General features: G+C 42.1%; 1 protein-coding gene across 6 annotated transcripts in view; it reads right to left on the reverse strand.

Annotated features, from left to right (window-relative positions):
* alk (ALK receptor tyrosine kinase) overlaps nucleotides 1–23,759 on the reverse strand; it is a 165,538-nt gene that overhangs the window by 129,397 nt on the left and 12,382 nt on the right. For 3 of the 6 annotated variants that reach the window (XM_088400680.1, XM_088400681.1, XM_088400678.1), the window contains exons 3-5: nucleotides 16,555–16,689; nucleotides 16,310–16,458; nucleotides 13,807–13,956 (exon numbers count right to left, since the gene is read on the reverse strand). In XM_088400680.1, the coding sequence (XP_088256806.1) occupies nucleotides 13,807–13,855 (49 nt within the window). In that variant the 5' untranslated portion in view covers nucleotides 13,856–13,956; nucleotides 16,310–16,458; nucleotides 16,555–16,689. Of the gene's footprint in view, nucleotides 1–2,820; nucleotides 3,919–13,806; nucleotides 13,957–16,309; nucleotides 16,459–16,545; nucleotides 16,690–23,759 lie in introns of those variants that run through there. The other 3 variants (XM_088400679.1, XM_088400675.1, XM_088400677.1) reach the window with 3 other exon arrangements.

Consider the following 23,759-nt stretch of genomic DNA (forward strand, 5'->3'; position numbering starts at 1 on the left):
GTTCCGCTGCTCAGCATATCCTTGACAATCATCGTGACTTGCAAGGTGGAACCCCGGGCCTTGGTTGGGTGTCACATTATACAGCGGCGCAAATTGATCATAGAGATGCATTAATAATAAAGGGGCTTGTCATTCTGACTTTGTATTGATTTTCCCATTAGCAGCTGATTGATACAAGCATTTAATGTCTGTCGGCTCATTGATTACAAGTTCAACCTCTATCCTTGCAATGTCATGTCATTTTCCCTTTGGGTCTCAGGGCAAATTACAGGTGACATCTCCACCAAATGGCTTTTTTTCCTCCATCAAAACCATTATTTATTTATTTATAATTATTGTTACCAAAACTAATAGGTATTTTAATAGATTTTTCAATGCATTTTGTCCACAAATACTCTCACTAATCACAAAGACCCTGGACTGATGATTATTGTTTGGGAGAAATCCAAATTTGATATTTTTAAGACTACGTGAACAATACCGTTTTGAGATGATATGACAAATAAACAAGGATTTTAATCTTCCCTGATTCTGATGCGGATCCATTGCTTTAGGACAACTTTGAGCAATCATCTGATAAGTTTGGTATCAATGTAGTCGTCATTTTCTTTCTGTACGATAGCACAGCAGCGGTGATTGCTGTGGAACGCATGAATACATGATGATGCATCAAATGGCATTCAAAAAATGAGTCAGAATGTTTGCTTGTACTGTTAAATTGTAAGCCCTCTCACACAAAGATTGCGTGAGTATCCTGATGAGATCACACGAGTGTGTATTTGTTTTGGGGCAATAAAGAGGGGTTGGGGAGGGGGGCGAACAAAGCCTACAAATGGTTTTCTTACAAGCGTGTTGGCAACAGATTTTTGCTTGAGGATAGGAATGTGCATATTAACAAAACCGGGATGCCCTTTGTGTTGCACTGTGTTGCTTATTGTTTTGAAAGCATCACTTAGTAAGTATAACAACAAAAGTACAAGTCAACTTGATCACACCTTTGCATCATTTCAAACATTTGCTCTTGTCCAAACAACTCGCAGTAATTATGACGCCCTTAAGGCCCGCTGGCCAATTAAGTCATAAATTCATCCAGCAAAGTTTTTCTGCATTGATTCCTGCAGGCATCTTTGCACGGTTGTCAAATTATTCAGGATGCCCATAACAGCCATTTATTCCAATGCTAATAGCCAGTATTTGTCTTGAGGCTGGGGGGAAACAAGCACGCACGCTAAACAGAGGAATGTCAAACTCAATCAACCAATCAGGGGCCTATTTTTTTGCAGCTCTTTAGATTGACTCGTGCGCTATACAGGTTGTGACATCTGTTAGGAGAACCGGTGAAAAATGACACCGGCCGCCCGCCCGCCACTTGTATTTGTGCTCATCTTGTGATGGAGTGGCACTTACAACTGGAATTGCAGTTTGCGGTGCATGACAGCACCTGAACGCCGCCGCAAATGTTAACACAAAAATGCACGAGTTGCTTTACCAATCACAAGGGTCACGCTTCCGATCCGGCCGCAGATCAAAGTCTCAGTCGTTAGACGAGACACAAAACTAGTTGCAGAGAAAGGCCCCAAAATATTCCAGTCTCATCTCAGACTCATTTGTTTTCTTTGGGGGCAATAAGGCAAAATGACATTAATCACATTAGTGTTGTCAAATAAACTCCTCCATTGCATTATTCCGCCACAGTAATCTGGATGACATCTCAAGTGTAATTGCGTATTCGGATGAGCGAATGACACATACGTGTGTAGCCATGCGCATGTTCCGTGTAACCACTGTGATTATCCTTTTGTAACGCAAAGCTCTTATTTTATCACGTGAAGGTGACCTGATCCCGACTTGATATTTTGTCACTTTCGCAAGTCAACAGGTAGCCCGAGGTGCAGTCGGCGTCACGTGACACCCGGCGGTAGATCACGTTGACATTTCAGGGCTATGCTGAGGTGGTGATAATTAAAAACATGACCTTAAAAAGATGAATTTTAAAAAAGTCGTATCTTTCCCTGCTAACATTATCACTTGTGGATGAGTTTGCATGCAAACTGGGCGCTGCAGGGGGTTAAGGCGTTTTGTTTTTGCCATATAACTGCTTCATTTCATTTCTCAAACAGCAAGACCACAAAGAAAAGGCCAAAACAAATGGCATGAGGTCTTCCTTTTGTGGACTGCCCTGAGGGCCTTCATCCATCTGATAGTGCAAATAAGCATATCATATATTTCTGGATGCTTTCATGCACGCAAGTATCTTTGCTTTTGTTTGATGGGTTTCATTCCATTTTTCTAGGACAGCCTCTCTCTTCAAAGTGATTAAGCAATTACACTGATTGTGTCAATTCTCAGAAGAGAGCACGATTAACCCTTGGAGTACTGAACGCTAAAGCGTTCCTGGTGATTAAGACTTCGTTTGCGCCTAATCACAATGTGGCAAGGGAACTCCGGAAGGTGTGTCAAAAGGAACGTAAGGAGGCCCCGCTGGGGCTTCTCCGACTTAAATCAACTGACAGGTCGTATTTGTGCATACACGTTCTTATAAAAGGAAAAGAAAGCTCTCTTTCTCTATCTGTGTCAATTGATCAGATAATGAAACAATGAGAATATTCCAGAGTGAATGAAATCAATATGTACTTCATCTTGAAATGCTGCATGAGTAATAAAGCAGGAGCATGCGGTGGGGGAATCAAGCTCAATCCCATCAGCTACACTGTCTGCTATTTTCTTCAAGCACACAATCACACCCTCCTGCAGGGAGCGATACCATCAAACAACTTCCTCTGTCACTACGTAAATAATTCTCAGCGCAGTTCAATTCACCTCGAGAGAGAATGTGGAGAAAGAGGCGGGGATCCGCCGCCCGGATGGCCGCGGTGTAGCGGTCCTCCATCCCGGGCACCTGCGCCTTTTTCTCGGGCATGAGCCGAACTCTCAGACGGCCTCCGTCTGCGCCGAGCCACCACTCCAGAATAGTTGTGAGGTCCATTTCCAAGGTGAGCACGGGAGCCTGGTCGTACACGGACAAGCCCCCACATCCCGTCCTGATGAGATCCTCTCCTATTTCCACCACCACTTGATTGGATTTGCGACTGGCTTTGGTCAGACCCAATTTCAGAACTTTGGACAGCGGCCGCTTGGAGAAAAAAGGGAGCTGGCCGTCAGCGGATGCGTTACTTGGTGCGGATGCTGCAGACTTTGGCTCGATCAAGGTAGCTATGGTTTTCTGTAAAGGTATGCAGTGCATTTTTAAGTTTGCGCTGACTGTGTAACATCCTCGAAAAGTCTGGCAGTCTCCATTTAGGGGTCTCTTGACAAACTCCGCCAGGTAAAAGCGCAGCAAAGAGGGGACGGCAAAATCCACAGCCAGTGTTTTCCTCTTCAAGCGCGAGTTGATGGTTTGATTTAAGTCTCTTTTCGCCACATTTTCCCCGCTGCCGCTGCTACTGACGGCGACGGCCGTGGAGGGCTCCGTCGCCGCTGGCGAGGTGCACTGCAGCCCGGTGAAAAATACCGCAGAACAAACAAGCGCAAGCAAAAAGCTCGTGTTCATTGTTGAAGCGATTCAAGTCCTCAGTCCGGGAGAAGCAGTGTCAAATCCCAGCCTCCACCGCTTCCTCCACTGCGTCTGCTACATATGCGCAACGCAAAATCAGCAAGTGCCAACGAAAGAAGCTCCTGTGTCTTTTTTTCTGTGTGTGTGGCTGCGCGCTCGCTCGCTCGCTCGCTCGCTTACGTGGATCGACGAGACAAGAAGATTTTTTTTTTTTTTTTTAATTCTATTCTCCTGCCCTCCCTTCAGCCATCACTCTGTGTCTCCACTGGTTGCTAATTGATATGCCGGTCTGGTCCGCTCCAGAAGCCCTCAAAGACTTCCTGTCTCCTGCCACAGTTGCGCACAAGTGGTCTCTGTCAGCAGCCACTCTCTTCCCTGTGGGACGAGACAACACGCTCACGCGTGCGTGCGCGCGCGCGCTACACTGACTTTAAATAGGCTGATCGTCTGCAAACTTGTCAAATAAAACGGATGCCAAATGATCTTTAGTTTCTATTTTTTTCATCAGAACTAATGCAAGTCTCCTCCGCTCCTCACTAATACATGCAGCCAGGGAAGTCATTTACACATCCATCTCACGTCATTATGAGACATTTTCTCTGTGCACGACTCCCACTCGCAGCACTCAGTCAAAAGTGCTTCAGGTAGTCAGTGTGGATGTAATCCAACGTTGCAGCCTTCGCGTAACGTGAAGATTCATTGAAATGAAAAATGGCATGCAGGACGTGAGCAGACAAATGTGCACGGTTGGGCTCCTGGGGTTTACTCTCTCTCTCTCTTTCTCTCTCTCGCTCTCTCTCTCTCTCTCTCTCTCTCTCGCTCTCTTCCTTTCTCTCCTCTCTGAGCAGCCACGAGGTGGCGTTAACACATACCAAACTCCTCAGTTTCAAAGAATAACCTATTAACACCTAATTACGATTCATTTTCAGTATGTAATTAGAGGCTCGGCTACTATAGGAGCATATGTGGGAGTATGGAACAACTCCACGAGAGGACTACAGAATTATAGAATGACAACAACGTAATTCATCCAAGGGAGGGGAGACAGGAGGATCAATACCTGGATTTAATTGATCTCTCTAATGTGGCAAATGTCAAAGTGAAACGTAGCACAAACGAGGGGGAATAACAGTATGATGCCGTGTGATTCACTGCAAAACACATGAAACCGTTTTGGGCACTGGCAAGCACTGCTGTCTCGCAGCCAAAAGGTTGTGAATTCCAATCCACAATTTTCATGTTCCCATCGCTTTTATTTTTGACACGCCCTGCATGGTATGTTAATTAAAGACTACAGGTCCTGCGGGTGAATGGAAATGGTTGTTCATCCTGAGTCAGCTGCGATTGACTCGTTAGCAAGTCCGAGGCCGACAACCATAAATCAACTGCATGGGCTCCAGCCTCTCTCTGACGCTGAACATGAACGGGGTAAAATTGGACCAATGTGGATTCTGTTCATAATTTTCATGGCGTGTCCGGTTTGGTGAGCTCAGCATCATATCTCCGCTTTTTTGCAGATGACATAGGTGTGCTAAGACCCGCTCGCTCCACACATTACGGAATCACATTCATGGCGGCAAAGAACCCAAGGTCATTCCCCATCATCCTGATGGGAAGAGCAAAGTAGAGTGAAGGAAAGGCAAGCTCATGATCTATGTGCGCCAGCCACCTCATGTGTCACAAACTGTTACGTACTGCAGCGTGTACACTTATGTATGGCTGCTAAATGGATTAGGCTCCGTGCTGTGATTTGTAAGCTGGAGCGTATTACAGGTAGACTTTGCTCACATCCAACCTAATCACATAAAACTGATAGGTGAGCATGTCAGTGCATATAAATAGTCAACCTAAACATACTTCATGAGATGCAAATAAAAAAAAGGATTGGTCTTCAAATGTCGGCGGTCGGCTTTTAAAAGAGTAAAGTATGCTTTTCATTTATTGAAGATGAATGGCACTTCCTTTCTCAAGATCCACAAACAAAAGCTACACTTCAATCACATCTTGGTGGTTATATTGATACAAATAAATGCTTCTCAATGTATTTGGTCTGGGAAATCATTTTTGAGGGAATAAATAGCTTATGAATGAGAAATTAACACATTAGTCTTTGAAATGAAACGGATGCATCCTAAATGTAAGCATGCAATTGTTGAACTGTGATCGAGTGTATTTTAAAGGAAAGCACTTGTGGCAGCTCTCTAGTCCTTGAAAGAACGTTCGCTTTCTGCCATGAGACCCTAAGAATAATAACTTCAACTTTTTCCATCATGACTGTACTAGCTTCTCATCTGTACAACTGGATTTTTTTTCGAGACGCAAAAATGACAACTAAAATAATGTGGCTGCCCTTCTATGCACCTCTGCTAATTAGCATGGCGCTATTTTCAGAATGAACCAATGGCATTCAAAGTGGTATCGAATGGCAATCAGCGTGCAGCGGCCACAAATTAAACTGCCAGGGTATATTGTCACATTAATGATGGCTAAAGATTTGAAATGAATTTTCTTGTTCCCAACAGTGTGTGGAAATCCATACTACGTCCGCCTTCACATTTCAGATCACAACCCACACTGAAGATGGAATTTTCATTCCTGTGCATTCAGCTCACTTAGCAGCTCCATTCCTGACCATTTGTTGGCGACCATGGCTCACAAGCATTCACACTTAAGGTCATTGGGGGAGTGCTTGTGTGATAAATTACAGACAGATAGGTTCTTACAGGAAGCCTTCCCCCCTCAAGCATCCCTTTTTCATGCTACGTGGCGAAGCTCGTAAATCAGCAGATGAGTCACCACAAGTAGCTTTCCTTTGCTTCTGTACGCCCGGTTGGTCTTCACTCTGCAAAGCTGCTCAATTCCCAACTAATGGGATGTTTTGAGAACAAATGTTGTCAATGCATCTCTCCGCAGGTGCAACCCCCTGCTGTCCGCCTACCTTCCCAGAACTTTTGCCTGTTTTCTTTTTGCCTTGCACAACCAGTGCTCGAGAAAGCAATCATGTATTTCTACCGTTTCCTCCTTATGACATTTTTGGTATCCCTGCAGGATACAAGGAGCAACATGAAGCTTTTAAAGGACAATTGAAAGCACTGTTTCAGACGTGAAGAGTGTTTTGTTGACTGACATTTAGGGCGGTCATCTCCTACAGATGGAGAGACTCAATGGTGTTGAGTGACAATGGCCTACATAGTGGACTTGGAAAAAAATGTCTGCCTTTTATCTGATTTCATCTGAGCTCTCTGCATGAGCGGTCCTGACATTAATCATCAAGCACAGCAGTGCTCAAGCTTGACGTTTGCCAAGTATTTAGCGTCTATTGCTATTGTTCATTCAATTTTCCACCATGGTGTGGAGTTATTTCACACCAATCACAATAATAGATTTTCGTCTCCCTTTGGAATTAGGTGCGTTTTCCAAAAAGGTGGCTGATCTTCAACAATGACTGTGCAAGTGGTTGTAAGCAGACTGAAGCAAGCAAGGGATGTTGAAAATAATGATATCATATATTGTACGATATGATATATGATACATAGGTTATGACTTTTTATAAACCTGTTGCAGGTTCTTTCCAAAGGAGGCCATGCTTAATTGTCCCAGTAGCGAACTGAATGCACAGCATAAAGCTGCGAGTATTTCTTCCACAATGTTTACTTTCATTAGCAACGGAAGTGATTTTGAGTGTGAGCATAAAGGATGATCACAATTACATTTTAATGCGTCTTCATTGTATCAGTATTGATCGACTGTACCTTCAGGAAACCACCGTTGTTCACGGTTTAGAAGGTTAATGTGACCCTAAGGGCCTCGTATGCTTTTCTAACCAATGTACTTAATTGTGGCTTAATCATGAGCCGGTCGATTGATGATGATATACAATGCGCACACCGTCACACCTCTTTCAAAAGGAACCAACTTCATTTAGCAAATTAAAGCACACTACAACACAGCACTGTCCTCCGGACAACAATGCATTTCGACACATGGAGGAAAATCCTGTTGGACCAAATTCAGATTCCAGGAAGATAAACCTCTTCGGATTTAGGTCAGATCAGTGGTGAGTACATGTATTTAAGATTTGCTTTTCCAATTGAGCCAAACAAAAAGACTCATGTCATGTAAACACGCCAGAAAGGCAAGTCAGCCTTCTCCTACACAAGTCAGCCAAGAAATCCGGAAGAGCAAATAAAAAAATCGGAGAGCTGGAGAAAGTAGTAGACGTGACCTGTTGATTTCTACCATATAGTAAGTGGTTGTTGGCTTAATCTTTGCAGTTTACTTTTTTCCATGTGGGTGAATGAAAAATACGGAATGTTCTCAGAAATAGTTCCCAAAGGCAGACCCCATTAGAGAGACAGATTCATTTGTTTTGTGCGCGTGACCTACATTGCAGTTCAACTAATCAGTTCATTGACCCCGCCCACTATCTACTCGACGTTTGTTTTTGGAGTCGGACTCATTGGTGTGCACTAACAACATACAGCAGAGTGTAAATTTCCCCTTAGAGTCTCTGTAAATATGCCTTGTAAATTTCCTCCAAAAAAGAGCTGTAACACCCCAGGAAATTGGAATCTTTCAAAAGACTATCCGCTCAGTAGACAAAATGAGGTTTCAAAATCATGAAAAATCAAGCCTCGCTGTTCTGGAACGTTGTGGGCGTGTCGGCTGAATGCAATGAACACACACGTCCATGGTTAATCAAATATCACAAGTCTTTTTGACGTCCACAAGTTGCTACATGTAGCAAAAATATTCACTATGTAATATTCTACCTATCCATCTTTGCATCTCTCTGTCGATCCATCTAGGCAATTGTAATCACGTTGTGGGAAGCATCTATTATTAGCAAAAAGGTACGATTCGCTGGCGGGCTCGGTCAGTCATTCAACCCCGACGGTAGATCAATTTTCAGTGAGAAAGCCTGACGAGCACAAGTCTCCGAAAATAATGAAAAGGATGTCGTTTAAAAGAAAAGCAGCAAGGCACTTAGAGAGGCTCTTACAAAGCAAACATCTACGCATGTCCACAGGCACGACGCACGCACCTGTGGGTCTTATCATCTGCTCTGCTATGAAAGCTCCACAATTTAATATGTACCTCTGCAGCTTTCTTCATGTCAAGGCTTATCCTTCGATCTGTAAACATTCATTTGTTACAAAGAGACTGCTGCAGTATTCCATACGTTTCAAGACTTTTGATTTGATTTTCACCATGTTGGAGCACCAACCATCAACCTGATCGGCTCTAATGAGACATTGGAGTCAACGCCACATGTGAGAAAGTAACCGGATGACCAGCAGATTTGATCACCTTCGCACAGAGAAGTGAGCACAATGCAGGCTTGGAAAGAGTAAAGCGGACCATTTTTCATCTGCCTCTTGTCAATACAAGCGTGCGCTGTGCTGAAGGCTGACGTGATATATTAGCTGAAGGGGGGATAATACAGGCCGTGCTGGCCGTTTGACACTATGACATACATCACATGGGGGATGTTAGAAGTGAATTAATAGTGAATTATCTGTTGCCGGGGGAAGGAAGGAAGCCGACCGGATGGATACGATAAAGAGGAAGTGAAAACAAAACAAAATGCGCACGGGTACATTCATCTCGGAGAAGCCGCTCCATACCGTATAGTAATAGATCTTGTTTGATAACACGTGGAGGAGGAAACCTAAATTGGACTGCAGCAAAGTTACCTCATCGTTTTCTTGACCACAAAATTAGACATAGCAATGCATGATAGTCAACACAAAAGAACTTGGCCACTAAAATAACTACTCTGCTCCTTCCCCTAAAATCTTGTAAAACCCTAACAGAGGGAAAACAATAATAAAAAGCATCAGAATAAGAGGAAGCACTGATGGGGGGTTGCTGACCAGCAGAGAAAAGATTGTCCTCATTTCAGTGACTTGTTTTCTCCAAATTGCTACTAGTAAGAACAGATGCGTCCCTCTAACGATTTAACTCTGCATCTCTATGTTTCAATTGCGTTGGGTTTCATTTATCACAAGTCCACCTTTGTCCTCTCCTCCTGCCTTTATAGCTTGAGCCTAATAGCAGAGTTGTGGGAGTCCAACATTTTAGAGAAAAAACAACAACAAGACAATGGCCGTGAATGCAGCAGCTTGCTTAGAAGTGATATTGTCAAGTAAGCCCTCGTTGTATAGATATCGTGATTTTGAAACCAGTCAATCTTTTTTGTACGGTTGTAAAAATCAATTCTTCAGCTTTTGTATAGGCGACAACTGTAGGTTAGTTCAAAGTACACGCATTTTAAAATCCAATTTCAATTGATTTGATGTATTAGGTATCCTCCGTGAATGTAAATCTACAAAGTGATTCTTATAAACAATCACACAAGTTCCCCCCGTATAAAATATTGCCAAATGTATTCCTTTCATGCACTGCACACAATCCTGCCAATATAATTTATGATCCGCAAACAGTATTATTTTAGTGTGCAAGGATGACGTTAAGGCTCTTCTGGAAAATGAACATAAAATAGTAAATAGACTGAATAATGCATCAACGACAATGAAAAAAATATCACCGGTGCTTTGTGCGTGTAGCATATAAAATAGTGTGTAAGCAGCAGCAGCAGCAGCAGCAGCAGCAGCCACGACTAAGGAACTAAATTGTACACTCAGGACTCTTATCGACTTTTTCAATTTCTTTCTCCATTTTTGATCTGACATTGAAGCAAGGGACGAAAATGCAAGTGAATGCCAAGGCCGCTTTCAAGGTCACGGTGCTTACGTGGTGTAAACTCTATCTGCCTTGGCCACAGTGCGCGCACACACACACACACACACACACACACTTGGGCAACCCAAGAAAAAATTGCCTCATAAAACTGCCACAACTCGTACTTCAACGCAACTCCAGCATAAATAATACTGGGGAAAAAACTTTACTAGCACCATGTAACCTTCATGCTATAGCGATATTGGGTTCTTGTTGTATTGTATTTGAAGAATTCATGACCATTCCAGCCGCCACGGTGGGAACACAGTTCATACTATGTCTCGACACAAACTTCAGGGAATGTAAACTACCAAAATGCTACCCGTCTTTAATCACTCTGCCAACCTAGAAGTAAATCACCAAGAGGCCAGCACGAGACTTAAATGAGACACTTAATCCCCTTGCTAATAATTGCTCCATTAAGAATGGAGCAATGATTAAAGCTCATGGAGGACACTCAGCGCATTCCAGGCTTCTGAGCAAAAATCCTCATGGGGGAATGGAGTAAAATAAACATTGGGGCCAATGACTTTTTCAAAGTCTAGCACACTTTTACATACCATAGAAGCGAAAAAACAAACAGTACACAATTTAATGGCTGAAATTTTCCCAGCTAAAAGTCACTTAAGGGATTTTGGTCCTTATTTTTGTAGGGGGAGGGAGACTTCCACCCACAGGGATTTGATTCATCTTTGTTTGCAGAAATATACAATGATCTGATATCCATTTGCCTGGCATATTTTTGTTCCCTTGGAAATGTGCTTTCTTTTGTCAACTCAGCACCCAATCTTTCTGCCACTACCGTCAGTCAAGGTTTCATTTGTTTCAGGATGCTGTCAGCCTGTCTGACTCTGCACCTGTTTCACCACACAAGTGTTTACTTTTCTGGATGAAAAATCAGATCATCCATGGAGCTATTTACTTTTTTGCAGACTGTAAAGGATATTCATTTTCTTGTCACGTAGTATCTTAAGGATAAACTAAACTATTGTGATTTTGCTATTATTATTATTTTCAAAGCTGCTCCCAATGCATTTATTTGTCCATCTTCCATAGTAGAGGTTGACTTCTGCCAAAGATGCCCGATCCAACAATGTTCTCGCGACGCACCGATCGAGGTTACTCGACTTCATTAGGAGCAATAATGCGGTTGTGACATCACTTAATTATATTTACATCCTACTTAGCAAATTGACTACAGCGTCTTTAGCAACGCTGTCCGTGATAAATGGATATCGGGAATTGCTGAGAAAGGAGCAAATGTTCATGCATTGCACAGTAAAATTGATGAATGGGATGCAGGCTGGATGACCATTATTCTATGAAACCTCATCTTACACATTTATCAAAGCCAATCAAGCACAATCTAGAGAAGCAATAATTGCTTGGCAATAAATCATCTCTCACTCAAAATGTTGTTCTAAAGCGTTGTGAAATGTGTGTCATGCTGAGCTTTTTCCAAACTCATATCTGGATTGTAACTACTTGACGATAGAAATGACACTTGAATGCAAGTTGCATTGTGCATTTCAAGTGTCATGATTCAAGTCCACTTTGTGCATTCTTCCTCTCGCAGCTCCACTTGCCTGTGCTCATTTGCAAAGTAACCAACATTGGTTGAGTCCATCCTGCCTTTACGCAGATTTACACCATGTGCCTGCCACACGGGATTTATGCAGGATAAAAAGAGAGAGAGAGCAAGCCCCTAATTGTTAATACTGTAGCTGTGACTGTGAGGCTGAATAAGTGTTTGTGTCTGTGCCCTGTGATTGACGACAAAGCAGTTCAGGGTGAACCCAGACTCTCGCCCAAAGTCAGCTGGGATTGGCTCCAGCTCATCTGTGAAGATGGATGTTTAAGACAAGAAGCTAACTTCTCTTTGAGCTGTCCTCCCACCTCTTCATTGCTTCCCGGTGGAGAAAGGTTGATTTTATGGCTTGACAGGGAGCATTTCTTTAGTGACACGCTTAAGCAATAAATCTGCAATACGGTTAGTTTGCACTTGCATCATTTTCAGCAGCACCTTGAGTATGACACCCATTTCTGGGTAATGATGATGTCACAGATATCAGACGTGGCAATATGGTGGACATGTCTTGGGCAAGTTGAAGCTGCCATGAGACCACCTAAGTCTGGATACATTTAATAATATATAATAATAATATATACTACACTTATTGATGTTAATTTTGGCCACACAAAAAGTATTTTTTGTATAGTGTTTTTAGGCCACAAACAAAGTCACAAATTTAACGGTTAGATTGGGTTTAACGGAAAACCCCGCCCCCATAAATTGTACTTCTTTAGCTTTGGAATCTTAAGTTTGGCTCTTCAGGAACGACCCCGGTCATGTTGCCATAAACAGCACTGTGCGATGGTGCACCTCTCCTCCAAGATTCAATGGCTCCATTGCATTCCAAAAAGATCTTCCCTTTCAACCGCTCATTTATGTCATATCAAGTTCCACCCCATGGAGTGACTGTAAACAAGCCTAAAGAGGAACTCCTCCAAACAGCTCCTGACAGACAAAAGACAAATCTTTGACAAACAGCACTGTCCACTGGGGGAAAGGAGACCCGAGAAGAACCACCGGGATCTCGTCAGAAGCTGACTTTTGTGCAATGATGATAAGAGGTTCTCATCTGCAGGGTTAGCACACGCTTGGAATCGGCACGGTAGCAATAAAGGCACGCCTCTTGCGGTTTGAGAAAGTTTTACGTAATGCTGTGCTCAAAGTGTCAACTTGCTCAATTCCCACAGAATGAAGCGCGCAGAAATTCCTGCCTCAAAGAATCCTCTGTCTTACATTTCAGCTTCCAAGATATGTGGGAAGCTTTTGGAAAAAGACAGGTGAGAGAAAAGTCCTTTGTTGAGGTTTCATCCATGACACCTGTGCATCCCAAACCCGCTTCACAACAACAACATCAGCTGCTCTGACATAAAACATGAGTTTATCTCCACACAAAACCAAGAGAATAAAATATAATTTTACAAATCCCACCAAAGGTTTTGATGTTAGCATTTCACTGGGGGAACGGTTGCAATGTGTTTTCTGTTTCATCATCATCCATCTACTGCATCTGCAGGAACTTTTTGTGCGCAGAACATAGAGGGAAGTTTTATTTGGATTACAATCCGATTTGGTGTGTAGTTGGGATGTCAACATGGGCCAGAAATGCTTTTTTTTTTGTTAGTCTGACTAAAGTAACCATCAATCACTTTTTTGGGAGAATTATAATAATTGAAATCATCATTGTTATGATTATGATTATTATTATCATTAGTGTACATGAGCGGGTTTCTTCCACCGCTTCATATTTTGCCTGCACTTTGCTGGTCCCACTAAGCTTTGAGGTTTGCACCTCCCTCTCAGACATGCTATTTAAAGACGCAAAATCAGCCAGCACCCCCCTCATCTCTGGTATGATAAATCACAATATATCATCTATTCAAATACACTCCCGCCTACAAGGTGCAGAATAAATTCTGCCAATGACGCAGATGCAAACCTGGTTGGCCTGGCGAAGAGATCAGCTTCCTCGTCCATATGCATCCCATTTTTTTTTTTGCATGTGCAAAGCGCAGACCGTCAGTAAATCAGGTCCTCCCTCGCTGCCATGTCGTCAGTCGTCATTTGGCTGTCTTGTTAGTCTCCCGTCCTGTAGAATCCACAGAATTGGGGAATTTTATGACTCGGAGCGACGGATAATTACGACTCTTGTAAACTGCTAATTATCCCGTCAGCGTTAAGTGCTGAGACAGGAATTAGCTATTGTCGTGTGAGGGGAATGAGATCCCATTACACATTATCAGCATTTAAGTGTTGTGCATTTTTGTCAAACAGATGCACAGTAACAACACAGGTGGAAGTTTGCCCAAAAAAAAAAAAAGAAAAAAAGACATGTTTCAGCAAAGACAAAAATGTTGCCTGTCCAAGCACAACTGGTTTCTGCTGGTGGCAATTGTTTTTATACTTGTGGCTTGGATAGACAGACAAGAGCGTTTCCACAAAATGCTTTCCAAGAAGATCAGGACCACGGACAGAGCTCTTGTCATGACACAAGTGCTCTGAGCCAGTGTACGAAAGATTATGCGTAGAAAATCAAGCATGTGGGTTGGATAAACACACAAGAACGTTTCCACAAAAGGTTTTCCAAGAATATCAGGACCATGGACAGAGCTCTTGCCATCACACAAGTGGTCTGAGCCACTATATGAAAGATTGTGCATCCCAAAATAAACAAACTCGATTGCTCGCATAAACAATGATTTGATAGACAGGCTGGGGAAGTTAAAAGAACAAAACAGCTTTTATGCAGTTGCTGATGCCACCCAAATAATTGGAGCGATAGTTTTCTTTTGTGTTACTCAATAATGTATTTGTCTTACGTACACAAACAAAATGCTATCACTGTGTTCCAACATCATTACCACAAGTTCAGAACTCTTAAACTGTGTGGTCTCCACCATAGTGATTTGTTAGAATGAGGGAAGATGCAATTTACAAACCACAATTCCCACCAAAAATGGGATTTCATGCAAATCGTACAATCAGAACACAATGATCAACTTTTTGAATGTTATGCCTGCAACATTTTCCCAAAAAGCTTACTAGACCAGGGGCATCAAAACCTTTTGCAAAGGGGGCCAGATTGCTTCGGGACGGTCTCAATTTAGACACGGGCCGGATTTGGCCCACGGGCCGATATTTGGGCACGTCTAAACCTTCGACAGTGGCATGTTCATGATGGCGTTATATCACCTTGGCCTTTTAACAATTGCGGTAAGACTAAACTAATTTCCCTTGGCCGATATGTCAGATTACAAGTTGAATCCCAGATCCTGAAACTCTGCCTCACAGTGTAGCTAGTGGACCACAGCCCTGTTTGCTCCATTCAAGCTGTAATTGTTTGCACTTCCCACTACCATTAATCAATGCCTCCATTTCCACAGACTGACACCCACACAAGCTCCACAGTCAAGATTTTACCACTCGCTGTAGAGCCACAGACTGGATATGAAAAATTCATAAGCTCCTTGGCAACCGCAAGGTGAGGCGATACGGAAGAGAACAGCGGTGGTGGAAGATGAAACGGAGTACGTCGAGATGACTGGAGATGTAGAGCAGAAATCCATTTAGCACTAACTGTCTCATTATCTTTTCCTGTCTAGTCTTGGTTAACGGCTCAAGGACTCGCCTGAATTAGAGATGACTGCGAGACACAAAGTCGGACAGAACCTCGGGGTCTGTAAAATCGATTGCAGTCATTGGGAGGATATGCAAAAATTGAATACACACCCGAATAATGAATAAAATAATAATAATAAGAGAGAATAAAATAACCCAGTAATAAAAATTAAACAAGGTGTTTTACACATCAAACCGCGAATAAAATTGGTTAAGAACACGATGAGTGGATGTTGAAAGTTTTACCTGGGGGTGGAAATGGGCTAACAGGAGGTTCGCACCACCACATTTGTATTACACACATTTCAAGCTCAGGTTCCATTTTCTGCAATCCCAGGCATGTTTTATGCATGGCGTGAAGAACAGCTTAAAGGGACCATTGACTGCCCTCAACATTGGCACTCTCCATTTAAAAATGATCTGACGCACTTAATCAACTTTTAGTATCGAATATGATGCTCTGTATGTTTTGGAATTAGAATTAAAAAAAAAAGTTTAGCAACCCCAAATGGTGGGATGGATGGACGGACTGACGGAAGAATGGAAAGAGCAATGAAATAGAAAATAATACGAGGGCTACATTTAGTCTGATTAGATGAATCCAATTAGGTGCATCATATTATGCCTCTTCAATAAAATGCAAACTCTGTTGATCTGGGACAATTTTGTGCCAGGGGCATTTCTACTCAAGTAGTCAAACAAGGCACAAGAGCATGAGTTGTGCATCTTAAAAAGACAGTCAGTGGTCGTGATGTAGAATCACACCTAGTTCTCATGAAAAACATCAACATACGCAAATTCAATAAGTCATTTAATAAACTAACCTGTTTCAGAATGTGTGTTCTGAATCCCACTCATATCCTGAGTACAATGGCATCTTCATTTCTGCCTCCCACAAACTGAATGACAAGCGTTAGGCCTCTTCACTGAATTTTCAAGAAGTGATGGTTGCTCTGAGAGCGCCACTCCACACCTGTCGCTCATGTTGCCAAGAAATGGTTTGCAGCATATGCATATGAATCATGTGACATCGTTTTTCACTAAGCATTTGCATTCTTACCAGCCTCACCTCTTATCACCGTCTCTGATGGGTTTCCTGCAAAGAACCTTCACCGAACCAACAGTGGCCAGCTTTCACAATGATCCTCCTCCTTCTCCTACTGCTGTGTAGGAGACAGACCGACTGCTGGGTTTCACTGGGCTCCTGCAGATTGAAACACAAGGATCGTCCATTGAAGCACTTAAGGGTGCGACAGATTTAGCTCACGGAGGTTTTACAACAAAACATTCACAAAGGTATCCTGTGTGCGTTTTCCATTTGGTAGCAACTCTGAAAACAACAGCCCTGCAGGCCATTGCATTATTAAAGGATGATGCAGACGATTGAGAGAATAAATTAGAATTTTAATAGTGAAGGACAAAAGGGGAGTAAAGCGAGTTCAAGTGTTGTTTGCCAAGGACTGCAGCTTTGTCTGTGTTTGGACAAAGAGCAAACTTAAGATAAAAGAGCACATTGGTGCCTCTTTCAGTCGTTTCTTCCTAAATAGGTTTGGAGACACTCAACAGCTGTTTATTGAAAGAACCCTCGTCATTAGACGAACCTTTTAGATCCAAAAAATCCGTGTGACAACATCTAAAGCATGAAGAATAATAGCTCCATTCTTGTACAGTCGCCAAGGGGGGCCATGGCATTAACTCATTCACAAGCTTTCTCAGCTTGATGCGATTGATGTACGTACGTAGTATCGGAGAGACTGGCTGTCAATAACAGTGGAAAAGACAGCTTATCATTGTCGACGTCAGCCTATCATGATCCATTATGACATTTGATTGATGTACAGGGCCTGCTTGGAAACATACGTTTTAATGAAGGTCGAAAGAAATATGGGCTAATCTCGGGATTTTTCTATCAGACTCCAGAATCGTAGTGCCTCATCAGTCATTAACTTGAATATCGGTGAAAGCTACATTAAAACGTTTCATTCATATTCCATTAATGTATTGTTTTGGTCGTATATTTGGGAGATGTCGAACTCATCACTTGTCTTCACATTGTTTTCTATGAAAATTAATGCTTTGGTTTTTGTACAATTTGGTATTAGTCGGCTTTTCTAAACCAAGTTTATAGTCTGATTGTTGATGCATCTGGAAATTAATGATGGGATGTTTTAGGACATACCTAACTGATATTTTTGAAAAGGAAAACAATCGTGGAAACGTTTGGTTCATATCCCTTCATGTGTCAGTACGCTATTAGTCCTCACTGTAGGTCGATCACTTAAGACCTTGCTGTGTTTGGTCATTTTAGTTTGAATAATATTCTCATAAAGGACAAGTTGGTGCTTTCTAATGACAGCATAGTCCAGATACCTCATTGATTCTTACAAATACTAACACGCTAGTCACAGTCTGTCAAAATCAAAAAACAATCATGGCACAAGATCAGAAATTTTCCATCGAGTCAACCAGTTAGACAATCGCATTACGCTGCGCTGCAGTGACATCTTTCAGACTGTAATCTATATGCAAATATTCGCCAGCAGTTTCATTGCACCCTTTATGGGTCAATGTGAATGTTTTTAAGCAACAATGGGTATAATCATTCACAAAACAGGTGAGTCTCCATTGCTCTCCCGCTACTGACGTTCTGCATTCTGTATGCTGAATCATCACACTTCGAACATTTCCATTTCATGCGTCTTCAAGCACAATATGATAAATGGATATGTTTATGTGAAATCAGGCCTGTCTTGCCCCACCCAGCATGGCGACGGCAAGGACGAGCGAATGTATGCGTGAAATAATGTCGCTGTCGCAGCGCAGCGCCAGAAGGACACTATCAGAGTGGTATCGGGGCCCTCCCTCACGCAGGCTAATCCTCTCGTTACAATGGTAAATGTTTGATGAGTCACTTCATCGGGTGGGGTAAGTAAGGCGAGGTTGATTTTCACAGCAAATGGCCATTAAAGCGCCAACTGTTTCCCAGCGTGGTCTCTGGTCTCTGGCTGTGTTTGTCTCCGCGTGCAGCTGTAGGTATTCAACCTGTGCATTTCACATTGGCCCTATTTTGTATTAAATCTAACATCATTATTCATTTTGGGAAAAGAAGGCTCCTCTCGCTAAATGATTTTGTTTCGGAACCACTGAGCTCGGAATACACAGAATTTCTATTGGAAATGGTCTAACGATTGGAGGATCCAAATACTTGGCATCCTTTAACCTGCGGAGATGTTACTTTGTGGCCAGGGGTGTGTTCTGCATCATCTAGTCAGTTAAGCTCAGCGACAGTGTTGCTTTTTACTTACTCTCGACACATTCCAGCTGTGATGCTCATTGTTCATGGACACAATCCCAACCTCAAGAGACCTTATAGCTGGTTAGTATGTCTTAATGGTTGAGAGAGCAAGTCATTTGTCGCTGTCAACTCACCCCCTCACAATGCTGAAGTTGTGGTTCAGAAAAAAAAAAAAAAAGATAATTGCTGTTTTCTTCTGAAATGTCCATCCGTGCTTTTACTGGCACACTATGCACATGACATTTTAAAGCTAGGAGGATTTTGAAAATGTTCCATTTTTGGGTAGACCTTGATTGAAGTCCAACTGTGTTAAATTGAAAGACAAAGAAGTTTTCTAGATAAGGTTTACGTGACAGAATATCTCAAACTATGTTTGAAGAGTTCATGTGGCTAGGCACATACATTTGCAAAAATATCTTGCTAGGATAACTAGCCATGGGATTTTGTAGGGGACATTAACTGGCGAGGCACACAGCCACTCTTCATTTAGTTGATGATTCCTAAAACATTTTATTACACTCAAGGCAACAGCGGAAATATATTAAAAGGGCTTTGTTATTAGATTCGTAAAAGCACCAGTTGCCTAATCCCCCCAAGAACTAGCTTGAAATACAAGTTCCATATAAACGTCTGAGTCCACCACTGGGTTGGTTTTATTGATCAGTTTCACGGCAGTCATTTTTACATCAAATGCTAAATGGTAAAATACTAATCGCTTTTTCACCATTTTTTTTTTATAGATATGATGGAGGGGCCATTACATTTTTGCTGAGGCTCTAAATGAAGGTGAAAATGTCGGAATTTCTTTTCACCATTGGAGCCCTTCTGTAAATCAGGATGTAACCAGTTAACTAGTGAAATACACCATATGGCTTACAGAATTGCTTTGACCGTAGCATGTGGAATGTCTAATGTCCTTTTGTCCACCAGTTGCTTTACCGGTAGCATGCACCTGCCAGACAAAGTCTTTAAATGAAAGATCTTTTCTTACACGGAATGACCAAGCTGTCTCCCGTAGCTACAAATGACATAGCACCGGCCCACGGTGTGCAGTTGTTTACCACAGATAAATCCATCATACATGTTTTGTATGGACAGTTTGCATGGGCCTTTTCCCTCTAACTGTGTCCCCACATTGCCGTCCGTCCGTCCGTCCGTCCGCCCAGTCCTCTTCATCATGCAGTCGCTTTCAACATTCTCGCACTAAAAGTAGAATCAGAGGTAGCGGGGGGGTGTTGGGGGCTATCTTGAACCAATCACGGGAGATAATCTGTTTAAATCAGTCGGCCGCTGTGAAAGGCAACCCAATTCCTGACTTCAAGGCCTCCAAAGTTGCTCCACTCCCCTCATTAGATCTGAAATGGGGCTCGTATAGCACAAAGACTTTCTTTTTTCCAGTGGTTAACCAAACGCATAATTAAAGACTTGACACGGTTCCTATGGGTATTGGGTTTTAAGACTGACAATTCGGGGTCTCTGCACGGCATCTACTGAATAGGAGTCTTTTATGCAATGCACACATTGTTGTCCTGTAAGCCACACTCCCAACAATCCATAATCATTCACATTGTCTCTTGCCACAATAGCACAGTGACAGTGATTCTCTGTTAATGCATGGATCACTGCGTCCATTTCTGCACATTTAAAAGGAATGGGAGGGGCCGCTTTGATTGGAAGCGAATGGAGTCAGCTTTGTTCCCACCCACAATGACGCACACCACCCTCTTTTGAAATACAACTCCATAGACACAGACGAGCATTTGTTACACTCGAAACGGTCGCTGCCTGCGAAGAGATCAGGCAACTTCAACGTTAACTTCATTGACTGAGTTGTTTCAAAGCTCAATGAGTTTTTCAGGTACAATAGCTGTAAATGGGGTCTCTGATGGCGGACTGTACTCAATTCACACTCAATAATGGCGTGAAAAACGGCTCAAAGGCGAGTCAGAACATCTTGAGTGGCATATAAAATCTAAAACATTCATCAGGTACTTGCACCCAGCAGGGGATTTGTGTTTTGAAGCAAGACACTTCATCATCACAAGGTAACATTCAGGCAACTAATCTGTTTTCTAAGCAATAATCCACTTCATGAGACGTCCATAATTGCTGGTGACAAATGTACGGATCGACTAGTCAGCTATGCTATGCTGCTCCGCAGTTAAAGGTAATGAGACATCAAGTTTGCTTCATTTCATTTGGCATGAATACTTCATGGCAGCAGAGAGTCACTGCCTTAAGTATTGTCTGTGTAGTTTTCTTCAATCCAGCTGCAAAAACAATAGCTATGTTGTTTGCTCATTTTTTTTGTGCTACAAAACTTTGGTGGGATATCATTTCCATGCCATCGTGAAAAAGCAAATGACTCGGTGGTGACTATTAACAATCGTATCTAAAAAGGGATATTTGGGATTTATGAGCATATTAAAGAGCTTCAGTGACGCTTTGCAGTTATGATGATGACTGGACGTGGAATTTTAAGAGTACTGGCGGACTGAGTGTGTGTGCGTGCGTGTGATGTTTAGCACGAAGATTTATGGGGGGGAAAAACAATCAGGCACTAATCAGGCTGCTTCAAGCATGTTCTCAGCTTTAATGAGTCATTTCAAGATGTAACACACTTAGAATCATTTATAGCATTTCAAATGACAGTACACTTCGCTAAAGCTAATTGTCTGATCTGTTTCAAATTGCTTCGACACTCTCGTTGGATTGTTATTGTTTAATGAGCACTGAGTTTATAATAGTTGGGGATTTTTCATCATAGTTAATTTTTATTTTGACTTTTGTTTTTCCAAATTCAGTTATTTTTTAACAGTTTAAAGAATGGGTTCATTAGTTTGATTGTATTATTCTAAATGTTTTGTTTTCGTTTTTATTTGTTTTGGTATTTTTTTATAGTAACTGCGACAGATATGCTCAAGTCAAGTTCTTATTTCATATCCATATTTCATTTCATCGTTCTTATCGCATATTTCTTACGCACTTGTAAAAGCTTGCGGAGGAACGTCTAAATGGAAATATCGGCTGGAATGGAGACGAGCTAAACTAAGACAGAATCTACATCGCTGTCATCCAGTATGAGCGTGGGATCTTTTTGAATTACAAAAACTAAGGTTTCCTTTGAGAGTCATTGAAGTGAAGGACACCTCCGCTATTCATCATGTAGAAGAAATGCTAATGAGTAGAACCCAAATCAGTCAGAGCCAAGTGAGGAGATATCCAAATCTCACATTACCATTTGGCCCAGAGCCTTGCGTCAGAAGTTGAGCAGGATCTTTGCATATCTTTCAGATCAAGACAAACAATTAATTGTGCCAAAAAGGGAAGAAGATAAGGGGCGGAGATAGATGGGATATCAGGTTGGCTAGCTCTTTCATGTGACCTAATGCATCAGAGCATTACATCAGCCCCTGTCACTTTGGCCTCCTTCATCATTTTGTGATCAACCTTTTGGACTTCACTGTGGACCAGTACACAGAAGAATGCAAACACTGAACATAATCTAAAAGGCAGCGAGAGGAGCTGTCAAAACGCCCCCTCCCCACCACCACCACCACCACCACCACCCCCCTAATGATGCCGTGAGCTGTCGACCGTCACACTAAGTGGACCTAACGAATAGTTTCCAATTCAAGACACGCTCCTAACATTTATGTATAAAATAGCATTTGATCATATTCACGCTCTACGCTAAGCATTGTCATGACCTCATCACAACACAATTGCTTTGATGAACTGTAAAAAAATGCATGCTGATTTCATTTTTATCATAGCCGTTGACAGCTTTGCCGCAAGAAGTATTCGTCCTCAGCTGAGTTAGTCGTGTGATCAAAAAGCAAAGTAGCAACACAGAGTGCGTTATTCCATGTTCCTCTCAGCCAGCGCTCAATGCTTGCAGCACATTCCACTCAATATGAATAACCCATCAGAGTCAGTGAATTAGCTCTGCGCCTTTTCCACCTTTTGCATACCCGACCAAGACAATTGTGGCCCAATTGCACAGTTTGTATGTAAAAACATGCACACACACACACACACACACACACTTGGTGAGGGTGTTGCATTTGCCAACTCCTCCCATGGGCAAAAGAGAAAAAGCCCTTACGTCTTCAGAGCTAATCCTGCTGCAGGCATTCAGGATAAGCATATTACATCGCATTCCTGCGTGTGAAAAAGCCACTGTCTTTGTATCTTACCATCACTTTCAGCTCATATTCATTTCAATTCAACTTTATGAACCCCGATGGAGGAAATTGATTTAAAAGCAAGAAAAGTGCCTCAGACAATAAGATAAGGGATGTCATAACTGAGCTGAGTGTAAAATGAGTGAGCGAGAGAATTTCAACAAATATGTTTAGTTTTGCTACGTTCAAGGAGACGGAAAAAAAAAAAAAGTGGTTTAAAGAAATTGGATCTGGCAAATGTTAAGTTGACAAAGTTTTCATTTGATATTTGACACTACTCTTATATTAAATACTGTTCTGGGAAGTTGATTTGTTTGGATTTGGGCTCATTGACAATCACGACCAACAATAGGAAGGACTTTTGTGATTTTAAGAGAAGAATGTCTACCTATTGGCCTACCCAAGCAAAGTGTCCCAAAGTGCTGCTCTTGAGCATTTATGTGAGCCACACTTCACCTCCAAATGCGGCTTCAGCCAGCTTTTAAAATATACAACAGAAGTTTTATACTGCTATTAAAGCAGCCGTTTGACCCGTCCACCCGTTTACAATGGGGCTTCTCTTACCTTCCTTTTAAATCACCCAGCTCGAGTTCAAACTAGATAGCACTCCGTGTGAAGGACCCAATGGAAATGCAATGTCATTGACAGCTGAGAATTCATACAGAAATGATAATGGAAGATGCAAAGTATTATTTGCTTAAACTCAAAGCCACTAAACTATATTTTTATCTTCTTGCTCCATACTGAGTCCATTAAGTACATGCCTAAAGCCAACCTTATTATAAAGTAACT

This window comes from Syngnathus floridae, chromosome 16, assembly GCF_059516105.1.
Source record: "Syngnathus floridae isolate MCC-2025c chromosome 16, RoL_Sflo_1.0, whole genome shotgun sequence".
NCBI lineage: Eukaryota > Metazoa > Chordata > Actinopteri > Syngnathiformes > Syngnathidae > Syngnathus > Syngnathus floridae.